The 16,138-nt window shown below is 32.9% G+C and overlaps 2 protein-coding genes across 4 annotated transcripts in view; both read right to left on the bottom strand.

Moving 5' to 3' along the window:
- The window catches only part of LOC127714277 (tereporin-Ca1-like), a 210,999-nt gene that overhangs the window by 156,556 nt on the left and 38,305 nt on the right, over positions 1-16,138 (bottom strand). The window lies entirely within an intron of this gene.
- LOC127714279 (tereporin-Ca1-like) overlaps positions 1-16,138 on the bottom strand; it is a 398,353-nt gene that overhangs the window by 356,126 nt on the left and 26,089 nt on the right. Inside the window, exon 5 of one of the 3 annotated variants that reach the window (XM_052220344.1) lies at positions 4,841-5,017. The exons of the other annotated variants lie outside the window; for them this stretch is intronic. Coding sequence (XP_052076304.1) covers positions 5,002-5,017 — 16 coding nt within the window. The 3' untranslated portion in view covers positions 4,841-5,001. Of the gene's footprint in view, positions 1-4,840; positions 5,018-16,138 lie in introns of those variants that run through there. 3 annotated transcript variants of the gene reach the window in all.

The following is a 16,138-nucleotide window of genomic DNA, read 5'->3' as shown; positions in this document are numbered from 1 at the left end:
TATGTGTTGCTATACATGTATTACCTATACTCCATGACTAAATATAACTAAAACACAAATGTAAATTTGCCGACAGCCCGTCGAATGTGATTCTTTTAAGAAGATACTCTCTAGCCGCCGTGCAACTGAGTTTCTTATCCTTATTAATCAATTTACATAACTTTCCTGAACTATAGATAGGACGAAATAAAAATTTATTCTCATGACTACTAAAACCAGGCAAACGTGTGTATTTAACTAACATATTATAGGAACATGCGATTGTAGAATCTTTTGATATTATCACTTCATTGCTTTGCCTGTATTGGTCAGTTTTGCTCTTACTTATATGTAAAATCAGAAAAGAATCTTGTATATCAATGTCAAGAAAACGCAAAGAACTAAGCTCATCGTATCTAAGGAAACCTGCAAAACAAAGTAGCATCATAGTCAAATCTCTCAGCACAAGTAGATCAGAACAATCTTTGAACGTATCACAAAGTTCTATCAAAACGTCTGTAGTAACTGGATCTTTCTTGTTAGTCTTCTTTGGCGCAACTCTTTTAGACGCTTCTAGTATTGATGTAACAAAAGTGTTCGTGGTAGGATCTTTTAAACCGTTGATTTCGTGTGCCCATGTTATACCATATATGGCATTATACACCGGATGATAAGTGGAACCGTTGTTAACCAAGTCTGTAAGGTATAGTGCGACGTGCACTGGTTGAGCTGGCAAAGCAACATGTCCGTGAAGAGATATAAAACGTTCCCATCTTTTGAAAGCATTAAAATAAGATTTGACTGTGTTGTCACTTCTGCTATTAATTAAAAGTTCGCACATTTTTGGATAAAGCCTGTAAAGATAACTGTCACCATCGATGCCGCTATTTCTAATGGCCTCCGCTACTGTACGATCTAATTTGGTCCCTGTTAAAAAAGAGAAGAATCATAAATATTTTGATCTAAAATTGTAATATTAAACCAATCATTCTAAATTTCAAAAATTGTTGTCCAAATATGCCGCTTTGACCGCGGCCTTCTCTGGTCAAGTTCTCTCCCTGAAAAAAATTTTGTGCAACTATGAAAGCTTTCATGTTCCCGTTCTCATCTGTTATCATAGGCCAGTACGGTGCAGAGGTCCACTCTGGTATGACTAAAGTAGCATTGCATTTTTCCTGTTTTAATTTGTTTATCACTTTTGGAATCAAGATTGGTGGTGGTACAAGCCAATTATTTTTACCTTTCCAGTCAACTGTGAAAGCGTCGATACCTGATGTTCCTGGACACCAATATTTTGAATTGAAGTGCTTACACTTGGTGTTGTAGTCATGTGCGAACCTATCAGCGTTATGAGGACCCCACAGGTGATCTAAATATGTAAATATTTCGTCCTGTACCTCCCAGTCATCACAATCTGACTGTCTACTTAACATGTCAGCGTGTGTGTTTTGTTCACGTGGAATCCAAACAGAACTTAATTTAATCGATTGATTCTCACAAATTTCATGTATATGTATCACGTTTTCATGTACACTGCCAAGAATTTATCCACGTTTTTTTGGTACATTTCTACCCTCGTACATATCAGTACTGTTCGGCAAGACTAAAAACTTGTAATGTTATACTTTCTATTAATTCAGTACTGTTTATTATTATACAAAAACTGTACAATTACTAATTCTATAAATTCAGTACTGTTTCAATACTGATTTCGTCAGTACTGTTTCAGTACAGACTTTGTCAGTATTGTTTCAGTACTGATTTTGTCAGTACTTTTTAGTACTGATTTCGTCAGTAATGTTTCAGTACTGATTTCCTCAGTACTGTTTCATTATAATACTGATTAAGTCAGTACTGTATCTGTACGGAATATTTCATTACTGTTTTAAGTATATAGTAACTTTTTTTTCAGTGCATGGATTAATAGATCACTGTGTTCATGTAAAAAAGATGTCATTTTTTTAAGTATGTAGCTGTGCACTTTAGTTTATTTATCTTACAATTGGTTACAATGTTTACATACAGTGATGCCAATTTGAAAATAAAAGGAACTGAAAAAATAGTCAAATAGGTAATTATGTATTGATAGCAAAATTAAGGTATTGGTGGTCTTAGGTTGTTTTGAACTTTTAGGGTTAGGTGAATTGTTCTCTTTGCCACTCACCCTGTTTCAATTCCTTTTCTATATTGTGACATGTTGATGATTTCGTTATGTTTTTTTATTTCTCTGATGTTTTGTTCTGATTTGGTTTTGCTTTAGGTCCAGCTCTTCAACAGTTATTTTAGCTTTTTTTTTTAATATTTTGGCATTGTCAAATTTGCATCTCATTCTGGTGCGGTCAATTGATATGGTTTATGTGTTTAGTAAGATCTCATTAATATAGGTTTTATATTTGACAATACCATATTACATGTATCTGTGTCTTGCTTGGGTCAAATCAAAACATATTTAACAAGACTTGAACATTGGAACTGGGTATATTACTTTTGAGAAGATGGATAGATAGATGTTATGTCATCCAGTGGTAAGTTAAGTGCATAATCAGAACGAGGACATGATACTCAGATATAAATAATTACCCTATTTTGAACGAGACCAATACTGCACTGAGTTGAATTTTTAACTTGCTAGTTCACCACAAGGACAGAATCTGCTAGAAGACATGTCATCCTACTTGGACAGGTACCTTCAAACTGAACAGTATGTTTTTTCTCTCCTTGTGCTGTGTGCTGAGGGAATATTTAGATAACAACCACTTTTCCAGTCCTAATTTTCATAAATACATTTCCGTTTATATGCCCATTGTAAGATTTTTAATGGTTAAATAAATTTATTGACAGTCATTGGCAGATATATATTTGTATATATTAATCATGCTGCAATTTCATTCACTTGTCATTTGTGTATTGTGAATAATATCTGCATTGAGGCCGGGTAACTTAGATATGAACAACTCTTGTAATCTATCCCATTAACCTTAGCTGCAGAGTATATTTAACTAAAAAATAAATTAAACTTTGTGTTAGAATATATAGGTATCCTGTTAACGGGAAGTTGAAGGGGTGAAATTAAAACTACATTACTCAATAATTCTTATATGATTTGCAGATAAGAGAATACGTTGATATGATTGGTTGAGAGGACTTCCGGTAGTTGTTCTTGACGTTGTTTATTTTTCGATAGACGACGTAGACCGAACTTCTTTTCGTAACCAATGTAAACAAGATGGCGGCGATAATGACACAATCTGGATCGAAGTTAACAAAATTTATTTTCAATTCGCGTTTTAAAATAGGTCTTAATATTTGAATTAAATAATAAACACAAAACATTCGTTTGAATGATAATAAGAGTTTTTGTAGTTTATTTTTTATCAGATTGCAAATTTCATGGAGTACATATGTTTGCGTTAACCAACAAATATATTCATGCGCCAGGCCTATTAAATGACACAAATATACAATTTACGTCTGATAGAGGTTACGAGTGTGAAAAACTACTTCCTTATATGTATGTATGTAATGTATGTATGTATGTATGTATGTATGTATGTATGTAATGTATGAGAGCTGCGTGGAATCCGTGTACACTCCCTATCGGAATTAATGGAGATGTGTCACTAACGTATATTTGTTGACCATTTAAATACATGGTTTGCTCAGCAACATTGATTTTTTTTCTTAACTGAATAAAACAAGATGAAGATCTCAAATGTTTAATTTTCTCTTTGTATCTACTGTAATAACTTCCATTGCAAGTACAATAATAAGTAATCTTAAGAATGAACAGCATGACAACGTTACAAAATGTTTTTTTTTCTCTCTCTCAATTCGATGTTTTAATCACTGTTTTGTAATTCTGCTTCAATGACAATGTTGTTGTCCACTGTTCTTCCAATGCATGTGATATATATCTTTACCAACTTGTTTCTGGAAAGAAAAAAGTGGATTATAACACTGTCAGATTTCAATGTTATCATTTTTGTTAAAGTCCAATAATATGGTAAAATATAGGTTAACCATAACATAATGTGTATAGTGTATATGCATTGCTAAAAGTGGTATAACGTTAATACAAGGTTTATATTATACATGGAGAAGAATGGAATAATGTATGATTTACCTACTTGAAAGTTACTAATCTAATACGATTTGGAGGAGAAGAATTTTAGCGCCCCAAGTCTGGGTAGGCAAAATTCCATGTTTTCAATATGGGCTGCACTCTGACATTCTTCAATTGTTTTGTTATAAATAAGGCCGTTGTTTTTTCAAAATTGAATTGTTTCATGTCTTGATCTTTTGTAGCCGACTATACGGTATGGGTTTTCTCATTGTTGAAAGCCGCACAGTTGCATATAATTGTTAACATCCACTTCATCTGAAATTTGTATCCTTTTTGTGGAATATTTCATTATCAGTAACAGTGGCAATTGTTATTATAATATCATTTCAATCTGTAATTCAGTTTCAGAGAAGGAGCTAGATCTTAGTTTGGATTTCCTTAAGGTTCCTATGTTAAACTATGTCCTGCTGTGACACTAATCTTTTGATCGGCACCAAAACACATATATTAACATAAATCTGATTATTCGAGTACAATATCAATGCAATCTGTCAAACAGTTAACTGAGAAGTTGTGTGTACGGATATGTACTTCCCATAGTGTTCTTTGTTAACCATATTGACATATTTTAATTGTTGAAGAATTGTATGATGCTCTCTATTCTTTTGAATATGATCGTTGTTGGTTTGTTGTCTCATGAACGCACTACAACATTTCATGTTATTGAAATAAAATATTACGGACAAACTGAAAATACTTACCTAAATAAATCCTAATTGAGTGTAAAGCTATACCTACCTTTCGAATTATTTCCAAAATGTTCTACTGTCATCTTTCATACCAGTTCTATCTCGATCTCATATATTATCTGTTCGTTACAGTTTTTAGTTGTTGATCTAAGACTTTATTTTCCTCATAGACTTATTCTTTGTATTCTGGTGGGATCCATTTTTAAATACCTAAATAACTAGAAACCTAGAACAATAGATAATACATTTAATATTTTGCATGAATTTGTAAAAAGTTGTTTTTCCCAACATGCTTTTTATGGTATTATTTATGGACCTAACACTTTAAAAATTGTCCTTTGAAAAAGTACATCATAAGAGAATTTGAAAGATTGTATCGATGTATTACAAAATTCTGTCAAGTGGTTCAGGAGCAATTGATGACACATACAGTGGAGATCACTTCTAACCTCTCATCAAATCTGTCAGAATCTGTCAGGAGAACTGTTCTAGGACAGTATGTAGAACTGTCATCCTGACAACTTTTAGACAGTTCTAGCTAGAACAGTTCTAACCTACAACTGATTTGGTCAGTTCTACCTAGAACTGATTTAGACAGTTCTACCTAGAACTGATCCTGACAGTTCTACCCTAGAACAGTTTTAGACAATTCTACAACTAGAACAGTTCTACGGCTAGAACAGTTCTACGACTAGAACAGTTCTACGATTAGAACTGATTTAGTCAGTTCTACGGCTAGAATTGATTTAGTCAGTTCTATCCATAGAACAGTTTTAAGAACGCTTTGTCTTAAATATAAATAAGTCAAAAGAATATAATATATATTAAAAAATTCTCATCACAGCACTGTTTTAACATTTCTCGTTAGGGGCGGAAAATGTTCATAACCGTTTCCTCGGTCGCTTTTATAGCGGAAATTTTGTTACGATGGATGTCCATGGAGGAGAGTGCAAAACAAATAATTTTATGAAATATTTGTACTTACAGGTAAATAAAATACCAAACTTCATTATTTAGAGTTTATAATGAACGACTGGCGATATTCTGACCAGACGGGAAAGGGGTGACACGTTTTTTTTGTGGATGGAACATGCTTTTTGACAATAAGCTTGTTACCGTTTTGATCGATGTCTCAGTTTGTTTACATTCTTCATAATTATTTTATTTTTTAACCCTTTCTTGTGTAGAGTTGGTTATTTTATCAGGTCTGAGATTACTATAACAATAATATACTATGTGTTATAGTAATCTCAGCCCCATCCCACCAAAACTATCTGTGAGGGGGGTAATGTAGGGAAGAGGGATGTTTCATCAGAGTTTACGAAATGTTAAATTAGCTGATATCACAGTTCACAGGAAATACAACAAAACTGTTCACGAAAAACAATAGTTTAACACCACCTTCATCACTGTTTACGAAAAACGACGATTTAAAAACTTCATCTCGGAAAACGTTGATAAAGTTTAAAGACTTATATCACAACTCCCTCTGTGTCGGATAAAATACTGGAAATCTTCACATACGATTTTCCACTTTGCCTTTGGCGAAGATTAACTATTCGCTGTCTCAAATACATTCAAATTCTGTTAACTTTGACAAGAGGCATTTTGCGTGTGGCTTTATCAACGATAATAATAACACTGAATGGTGACCAGTGAGATGCCCTAACTGCAGTGACGTCATTTAGAACTGTTCTACAATCCTGACAGGTTTGGTTAGTTCTACGGCTAGAACAGTTTTAGACAGTTCTGCTGACAGTTCTACGGTTAGAACTGATTTGGACAGTTCTACCTAGAACAGTTTTAGACAGTTCTACCCTAGCACTGATTCTGACTGTTCTACCTAGAACTGATTTGGTCAGTTCTACCTAGAACTGATTCTGACAGTTCTACTTAGAACAGTTCTAGGGTAGAACTGTTCTAGGGTAGAACTGTTCTAGGTAGAACCGTTCTAGGACAGTTTAGAACAGTTCTATGACAGATTATTCTGACAGTTCTAATGAGAGGTTAGAAGTGATCTCCACTGTACGGGGGACATAAGGACAAAAGGACAGACTCTCTCATCATTATATACATAACATGTACCTACCACTTTAGAATGTGGGTTAATCCTACCACATACACGAACAGGAATAAAAGTGCCTGTCCTAATTCAGGAATATTTGGGAAATAGTGGTCAATTGAAATTCTATAACACATTTCTATAATAAGAGTGTCCACGCTGAAAAACTGAGAGCTATGGAAATGATAATTGATAATACACTCGAAAATTGTCGAGTTTTAATAAGTTTATAACATCGATAGTAAAACTGTGCGGGATGTATAGTTTTCAACAAATGTGAGAGTGGTCACGTTAGATATGATGCCTCATGTAGAGAGAGAGTGTGTCATGCTCTCTGCAGGTTAAGAACCATTGCAACAACTCTTTGAGGGGCCGTCGGTGGCCTTTTATCTGAGCCTGCAACAGGGCAAATTCCTATCCCTATTCAATATGCTTTCATTGACCAGTGGCAGTCCAAGTTTCATTGACCTTATTTCATCCCAGATGACATCTTTTACAGGACCTACCTATTGTATTTATTATTAAATTGTTCTGAACATGCATTTAATATTTGCCACTGGACATTAAGCACATTTTTAATACATGTACTTTATGAATATTTTATTATTATGAGGACTCTCAGTAGGATTATTTTTAACTAATTAATAGGATTATCCTCTTGAAATAAAGATCATGTATACAAAATATTGTTCAATAATAATGTGTCGGATTATAAGGGTGTCGGTCCATTGGGTCGTCAGACCTTGGGGTGTCGGACTAGTGGGGCGTCGGGCTATTGGGGTGTCGCACCAATGTGTTGTCAGACTAATGAGGTGTCGGAATAACGGTGCTGCCCCACATAGCTCTATGTAGCTTTGAACCGACATAAATTCAATCATTGACCAATGAAATAAATATATAGATCTACAAAGTGTGTGTACATGATCTCTTCATATAAATTTCACATGCAGTTTCCCTTGTAGTATGAAAACCAGGACAAGACCGGTTCAAACAGAAAGATTAAGAAAGCAAAGAAAACTGTGCACCTTATAAAAGGGTGTGGATGGGGTTTCTTTATTTCTGTATTCTTTAATATTTTATACCATTTTTCAATATTTATTATAAAAGAGGGGCGAAAGATACCAGATAGACAGTCAAACTCATAGATCGAAAATAAACTGACAACGCCATGGCCAGAAAACAAAAAGACAAACAGACAAATAATAGTACACAAGACACAACATAGAAAACTAAAGACTAAGCAACACGAACCCCACCAAAAACTGGGGGTGATCTCAGGTGCTCCGGAAGGTTATAAATTTTGCCTGTTATTCTCTTTTCTTTATATCACTACAAACCAGTAAAAGTCTGAAATGGCCTATATCTGTACTCGACTGTACTGATTTTTACTCGACCAGTCTGAATTGGTCTGAATTTTACTCGACATTACTCGACCCCAGTCTTAACCATACTCGACCGTACTGATTTGTACTTTACCCTTATCTTTGCCATTGAAAATAGTCTGAACTATTACTCGACCAGTCTGAAACAGTCTTAACCCATTCTCGACCTGTACTCGACCAATTTTTTCAGTCTAAACCATACTCGACCAAAGGTCTGAACAATACTCGACCAGTCTGAACCATACTTGACCAAAAAACCTATACATTTTTTTATTTAGCTGTTAAAATTAATTTCTTTTTTATGAAATAAAGATATATATAAAAACATATTTTTACATCCTTACATGATTCTCAGATTTATCAAATAGAGATAGTTAAATTAAATTATCTTATATAATAATTTAATTATATTAATTTTAAAGTTTTAGAGTTTTGTTAAAAAAAAGATTTTCTTTTAACTAAAAACCACACCTTTACTGGGGGTAATAAAACCTTATCAAGGTGCTTCTTGTTTGGCATGTGTTATTTATTTTTTTTTTTAAACTTAATTTTCCTAAATTCCTAAAGAAAAACTATATAGGTTTCATGGTTACATACAATAGTTATATAATTATCTTTTTAATGAGGTAACAACAGACAAAAAAATCACTGAAATTGTTTAACCTTATATTAGAAATATATCTATTCTTATTATAATTTGGGATATATTTTATATAATATATATCAAAAAGGGATAAAAAAAATAAAGAAATAGATAAAATTTTTCTTCTGATTAGTGGTAAAGTATAAAGTAATACCTCCTGCTTGGGGCAAACTCATTAAAAAGATCACACCTGTCAGAGAGTATTAATTTCTAATTAACATTCATTAAAAATTGAAACATCCTGTGAATCTTAAATCGCAAGGCCTTTTGAATTCACTAGATAAGTAATACACGAGTTTAAGAAAAAAAGGGCTTTCTTTTTACCTGTAAAACACATATGTTCTGAGGTAAATAAACCTTATTAAAGTGCTTCTTGTATGCCATGTCTTTAATTTTGACAAAAGATATTTAAATTTAATTGAAATAATTTTTTTCTGCAACTTTGGAACACATTTCCTTTTTTAAATGGTTATCAAGGATTGCTATGGAAGTTCTATTATCATGATTATATTAAATTCTTGGTTTTTCAAAACAAAGGTGTGATTTTTAAAATTTATTAAGTTGCTTTATATACTATTTTAGATATATTTTAATAAAAAAAATGTTCACTGCATTATTAACTAAACTCAACTGACACCATAAATCTATACAAGGCTTAAGTAAATGGTGAAAATTGTCCAGTAACCATAAAATATATCTGAAACATTCAAAAAAATTTGAATAACATTGAAAATATTAGTCACAATTCAGTTTTGAGATTATTTGATCAGCTTATTTTATTTTTATTTTAAAGGTGATATATATATGTAAGTGTTGATAAATATGGTGTTGAATTTATATTATGTTTATTGTGAAATTTTGGTTTCAATGCCATATTGAATACATTTTAAATTTCAAATTGTTGTTCAAATTTCTAGCCAGGGGAAATAGCTGTTAAAAACAGTTCCTAAATTGATGAAATACAATAGATAGATACAAAATTAGGTCTAGGTTGGTTAAGACTTAGTCGAGTATGGTTCAGACTGGTCGAGTATGGTTCAGACTAGGTCGAGCATGGTTCAGACTAGGTCGAGCATGGTTCAGACGAAAATAAAATGGTTAGGTACTGGTCGAGTAAAGGTCGAGTACAAGTTCAGACTGTTAAGTATGGTTCAGACTACAGTCGAGTATTATCAAGTAAATTTCAGACCAATTCAGACCAATTCGAGTCTTTTCTTCATTGCTACTTTTTACGTTATAATGACAGCCTGCCATTCTGAAAAAAGGACATTAGAAAATTGTCTGTTTTCTGTTTCATGGTCTTTTCTCGCTCGGCGTTGGAGGCAAAATTTATGTCTTTCTGCCTCTTTAGTTTTTATCTTATTATAAAGGAATATAGGTGAAAAATATAACACAAATTAGGCGTCTTAAAACAAATATCTTGCACATTATGCGAAAATGTCTGCTATTTCATCTGTTAAAACAGAAGGAAAAAACTTAGATTAAATATAATCTACAGAAGTATAAAACATATTGAACAGTTTAGTCTTAGATGCATGATTTTTTTATTAGTTGTTAGTGGCTTTGAACTAGCTGTCAGTAACTGCAAGTACTCTCAGATCTGTACTTAATTACCTTTTGTTGTTGTGATATACAAGTACCCGGCCACGTCCACTCTGTGTTTTTGTTAGATGTATTTCTAGTTGTGTTCATTTGATGAGTTAAGCCTTTTTCAACTGATATTTATAGTTCGTTGTTATGCTGTACTGTTACACCACTGTCCCAGGTAAGGAGGGTTGGATCTCGCTAACATGTTTAACCCCGCCACATTCTGTATGTATGTGCCTGTCAAAAGTCAGGAGTCTGTAATACAGTGGTTGTCGTTTGTTGGTGTGTTACATATTTATTTTTCGTTCATTTTTTGATAATTTCGGGAAATTTTTCCGATTTTTTTTTGATTTTTTTTTTTTATTGATTTTTCTACCGTAACAGGGGACATCGTCCCCTTAATAAGATTTTTTTTTTTTTTTTTTTTTTTATTGATTTTTCTACCGTAATAGGGGACGGATTCGTCCCCTATTACGGTAGAAAAATCAATAAAAAAAAAAAAAAAAAAAAAAAAATGGGGAAAATTTCATTCTACTAATGAACTCAAAATCGTTAACTTTTTTTATTTTCAGACTTTTTTATTTTCCCGCATTTGCGCAGAAATCTACTTCCTTCTTCCGGTCTCGTTTGTCATGATACTTTGAGTAAAATGTATATTTATCAGTCTGGTAAAATATAGGAAGGAACACAATACCAATTTCATTTTTAACAACTATTTGATATGAAAAAAACGTTACCTGATGATAGCGTTTCTTTGTTTACATTGAATCATCGTATCCCTTTCTTTGCTTCATGTGTACTTGCAGAGATGTTCCGAAAAAGTCCGGGAAAATATTACTTCCCTTTAACAAAAGTTCGGGAAAAAGTAACTTCCCCTGAATATTAACATTAAACTTCCGGGCCCGTAAATTTGAATTTAGTGAAAATAGTGAAAATCTTTTTATTATATGCTTGAGATGGACTAAAAATGTTACGAACAGTACCAATTTGATAAATAGAAACGACGTCTGCGATCGGACTGCGAGAAAGGCATGTTTTCCATAAAAATCGATGGGGAATCCAGGTAGGTCAATTTTATTATTTATTTATAGCACGCAAGATGGCGTCGAGTTAGTTGCCTTTTTGTTTCTTAGTGTGGATAGTAAAATGGGAGTTTGTCTCAAAGTTGGTAAAATCACTCGAAACTAGGTGAGACATGCGCGGTAGTGATAGATATGTAGTATAAATATAGAAAATTGAATATTTTAATCAACAACAAAAAAAAAAATTAAAAAAAAATTTCTGTATCATAAACCCAAGCGCCTGTGATTACTACTTCAGTACTTGACCAAACGCTATGAAATATTTACATATGCTTGATACTTGAGAATGATCAACCTGCATATTTCTGAACATATGATTGGGAAAAGGGGGGGGGTGGGGGTACACCCATCGGCGGATCCAGGGGGAGGGTCCGAGGGTTGGAAGCCCCCTTTATTGACGATTGAAAAGGGGAAATATATTTGGAAACTCTATCTCCTGATTTGGAACCCCTTTTAAAAATGGCTGGATCCGACCGACACATGCTAATTTCCTCAAATCCTGTGTTTTTGTCACACAGTATTTCCTCCCCACTTCCCACTTCTTTCTCTTCTGCACCAATCCCACTTGTTCTTATTTTGACCGTTTTTTTTTTTACCGATGCTTCATTTATTTGTGAAACATTTTGATATTAGTCCACCAAGTCCCAGGTGCCAACAAACTTATTTCATCCCGCCACATTGACTGCTGTCTGTTATTAAGTTGTTGCTCTTTTATATTTTTTTATTAGTGTTCTCGTTTGAAATGTTTTTACAATAACATTTTAGTTACTTTGTTAGTTTTTTTTTAGCTTACTTTGCGATCTGGGCTGTGCCATATACGGGTTTGCTCATTGTGGTAAAAATCATCCCACAGTCTTTTTATACGCCCGTTTACGGGACGTATTATGGTATACCTTTTCCATCCGTCCGTCCGTCTGTCCTTCTGTCTGTCCGCCGTCAACATGTCGGACATTACACCATGTAACTCAAACACGCTTGAACCAATTTGCATGAAACTTTGGTGAATTGTTTATATCTATTGATGTGAGCTCCATTTCGTTTTTTTTTTATAATTTTAGATTTGACGTTTCCGAATTTTTTGGGTTTTATTTATTACAAAAAGGGGGATTTTCAAACTTTGGGGAATTGTTTATATATATTAACATGAGCTCCCTTTCAAATTTTATCAATTTTAAATTTTACTTTTCTGGGATATGGGGTTTTATTTATTACAAAAAGGGGGATTTTCCAGTTTTTGAAAACTAACTCAAAAATGCTTTGAGCACTTTTCCTTGAACTTTGTTGAATTGTTTATATCTATTGGATTAAGCTCCTTTTTGATTTTTATAAATTTCAGATTTTTCGTTTACTAGTTATGGTGTTTTATTCACTAAAAAAGGGGGATTTCCAGTTTTCGGACAATAACTCAAAAATGCTCTCAGAAGTTTTAATGAAACTTTGGTAAATTGTTTATATCTATTGACGTAAGCTCCTTTTCGATTTTTATAAATTTGAGATTTTTCGTTTACTAGTTATGGGGTTTAATATATATTAAGATAACCTCCCTTGAGTTTTTTTTTCAGATATGACATTGAGAAGTTATTGAACTTTATTCTTTGAAAAGACGACGGGCTTATCATGCGCTCATGACGCAGCTGTTTATTATATTTATATTGTAAAGATGGATGTCTGTGGCATATTTTAATTTCTCATTTTGTTTTGGTACTGGCTACGGTTACATTGAAATGAAACAGTCATACTAAGTTATTGTTACATTGAAGCTAAGACTAAGTGCCGGAATGCAGGGTTGGGTAAGGAACAGCATGATTATTTACGAATGTATCAATAATATTTATGTCTACGGTTTGAAACCGTAGACATAAATATTATTGATACATTCGTAAATAATCATGATGGAAATGGCTGTTTAATAACGCCAGTGGCAAATAAATCGCATAATCAGGGCACGAATAGGACACGGTTGGTGAATTTACAGATCAAACGGCTATACTCGTATCGGTCGACCAATTCATGATGATTACCGTAAAACTGATGTAGCTTTAATTTCGATCCTCGTAACTCTTTCTGAGCAGTTTTTTTTTTGCAAGGAGAACACGGATGTAAACGAAGTCCGTATAGTGTGAACATGCCCGAATGTAACGTATTAAATGTGAGACGATTCAATTTGACTTGTGCTCAATTAAAATATTTCTATTTGTAACATTTTACATATTTGATTTGAATATTTAGTTTGTCGAAGCCCCTGTTCTATCATGTCTATATTTCCTAAGACTAAATGTGGTAGAAATCCACACAATTTTATCAATTTTCATCAAAATCTCTACTTTTAGTCTATTTGAATTGTAAATATCAAGAATTTATAAGAAAAGCTACACGAACAAAGTTCTATTTCACTCTCTTACGTGTTTTTCCATCACCTTAAAACATTTTTTTTTATATTCAAACAATGGACTTAATATTCGGAGACAAATATCACCCATACTAAAATTACCCCTTTAAATAGTATGATATACACTTCAAATATAATTTTACTTGAATGGATACAATATAATTCAAAAGTTCTTTCGAATACACATCAATCAATCAACAAGACAGGAACCAAAAGACAAAAACAGATAAAAAAAAACACACCTAAAGGTGAACAAACAGTCATCAACAGTCACATGATTGTAGTAGACAGATGTCTTTACGATTAAAAATAAAATTTGAAACCCTTGTAAAAAGAATTTCTGACACAATAATTCGAACCATTGTCTTGATAATTTAGATAAAAGATTGTTGATAAGATTGATTACTATATTGATAATAGCAACAATGTTGCAAGCTGTGAAAGTTGTAGTCGTTAACGTAGAGTGTGTATAGGTTGCAATTCTGAAAATACTGACAATGCAATTTCCCATAGGAACTCCCTTTGCGGCTAAAATTGTGACACTTTTACTATGAAGTTTCGTGAAAAGTAATATCCCAGAACGGACAGTTTATATGCACTACTATTTTATTCAAAGGTCAAAATATAGGGCTGTGCGGCATATTTTCAACATTTATATGCCCTGAACTTCTAAGAGTTTAAACTTATACTAAAATTCTATACTACCCTTACCTCCATTTTTGGACCTCCTAGGAATTAAAATTTAGCCGCTACCATGTTTTTCAATACTGGTTACATTCCCAAGTGATGTCTCTATGAGATGAAACAAAGAGATCATCAATGGGAACCAGTACGTTATCAAATTAACATACCTATGAATATTAAATATCTCCCCAAAAGAGGCGTGGTTTGAGAAACAGCTGTATTTACAAAGTGCAACCTATACAAACATTTATTCAAATAGAAAACTCTCTAAAAACATTTTTTCTCAAAACAATATTTATTTATCAGAATTATAGCCTTAAAGAAATCACTGCATATACTCTAAGTTTCCTTTTACAGTAAATTTTATATCCCTACCCCTGTTTCAATTTTTTAAAGATTTGAAAACAAGACTCTAATTATTGCCAGCTTACCCTATGTGCATGTTATCTGACATGACCTGTCCAAAACCTGTTTGAAACTATTCTGATAACAAATTGAAAGCATTTTAGAATACTATAAATGTATTGTTTAGTAGTTAAGCATTCCAACATTCAAGATTATACAAAGTATCCAATCCTGCCTGTGTCTGCAGTCCACATCTTACTGTATGCCTATTTGTCAAAGAAAGTTCACAATTTCTGCCTCAAATGGTCAGTTTAGAATTCTTGTCACAACAGTATCATCCCTAACCATATATCTAACATAATTTAGTTCATATATGAACTAGAAGTGTTTAAACAAAGCCATATTTGCAAAAGTTGTATTTATGAAGATATCAGTCTGGTGCATAAATTCACTAAAAGTTTGATTGAAATGACTGCTTACATCTGATTTTTGCATAACTTCCTAGCACAGTTATTGTTTACTTTACCAAAGACCTTTAAAATAAACAAATCATAGCATTTACAAGTTAAACTATCTGTTTTCTGACTCAGGGGTAGGCATTTTTCTCTGTTTTTTGCCCCTGGGGCCTCACATTTCCTAATTTTTTTCCCTGTTTCTAGCAATGTGGAATATTTACTACATATTTAGGATAGAACACACTATTGTAAGTTTTATTGAGGTCTTTTTGTAATTCTACTTGTACTTTTTTATGCCGCGGTCACAAAAAAGCACATTTAGGCGTTACGGCTTAATTTTGGGTTATCGACAGGACAAAACACCCCACCAAAAATATTTAGGAAGGATCAATGAGTTGCAATTACTGCGAAGAGTAAATATAAGCACTTCTAAACAATTTAAATTACAAATAGGCATATATTATGAATTTATTTTGAATTCAGGGCTTTAAGTAAACCATGCATAGTGTAAACTGTGAATTTATGCTGAGTCATCATAGTTAAGGCCCAGGATTTTCTCAATCTTCATGAAATATTTATAAAACTTCATATTTGAGTTAAATTCTTTAAAATCTCTGAGATAAACCAGATTTTGTGAAATTCTGTATGTTCTATTTTTTGACCCTATATAGGTTGCAATTCTGTAAATACTGACAATGCAATTTCCCATAGGAACTCT

The sequence above is a fragment of the Mytilus californianus genome, unplaced genomic scaffold (assembly GCF_021869535.1).
Source record: "Mytilus californianus isolate M0D057914Y unplaced genomic scaffold, xbMytCali1.0.p SCAF_9, whole genome shotgun sequence".
NCBI classification, from domain to species: Eukaryota; Metazoa; Mollusca; class Bivalvia; order Mytilida; family Mytilidae; genus Mytilus; species Mytilus californianus.
This window is presented reverse-complemented; position numbering and strand designations above follow the sequence as displayed.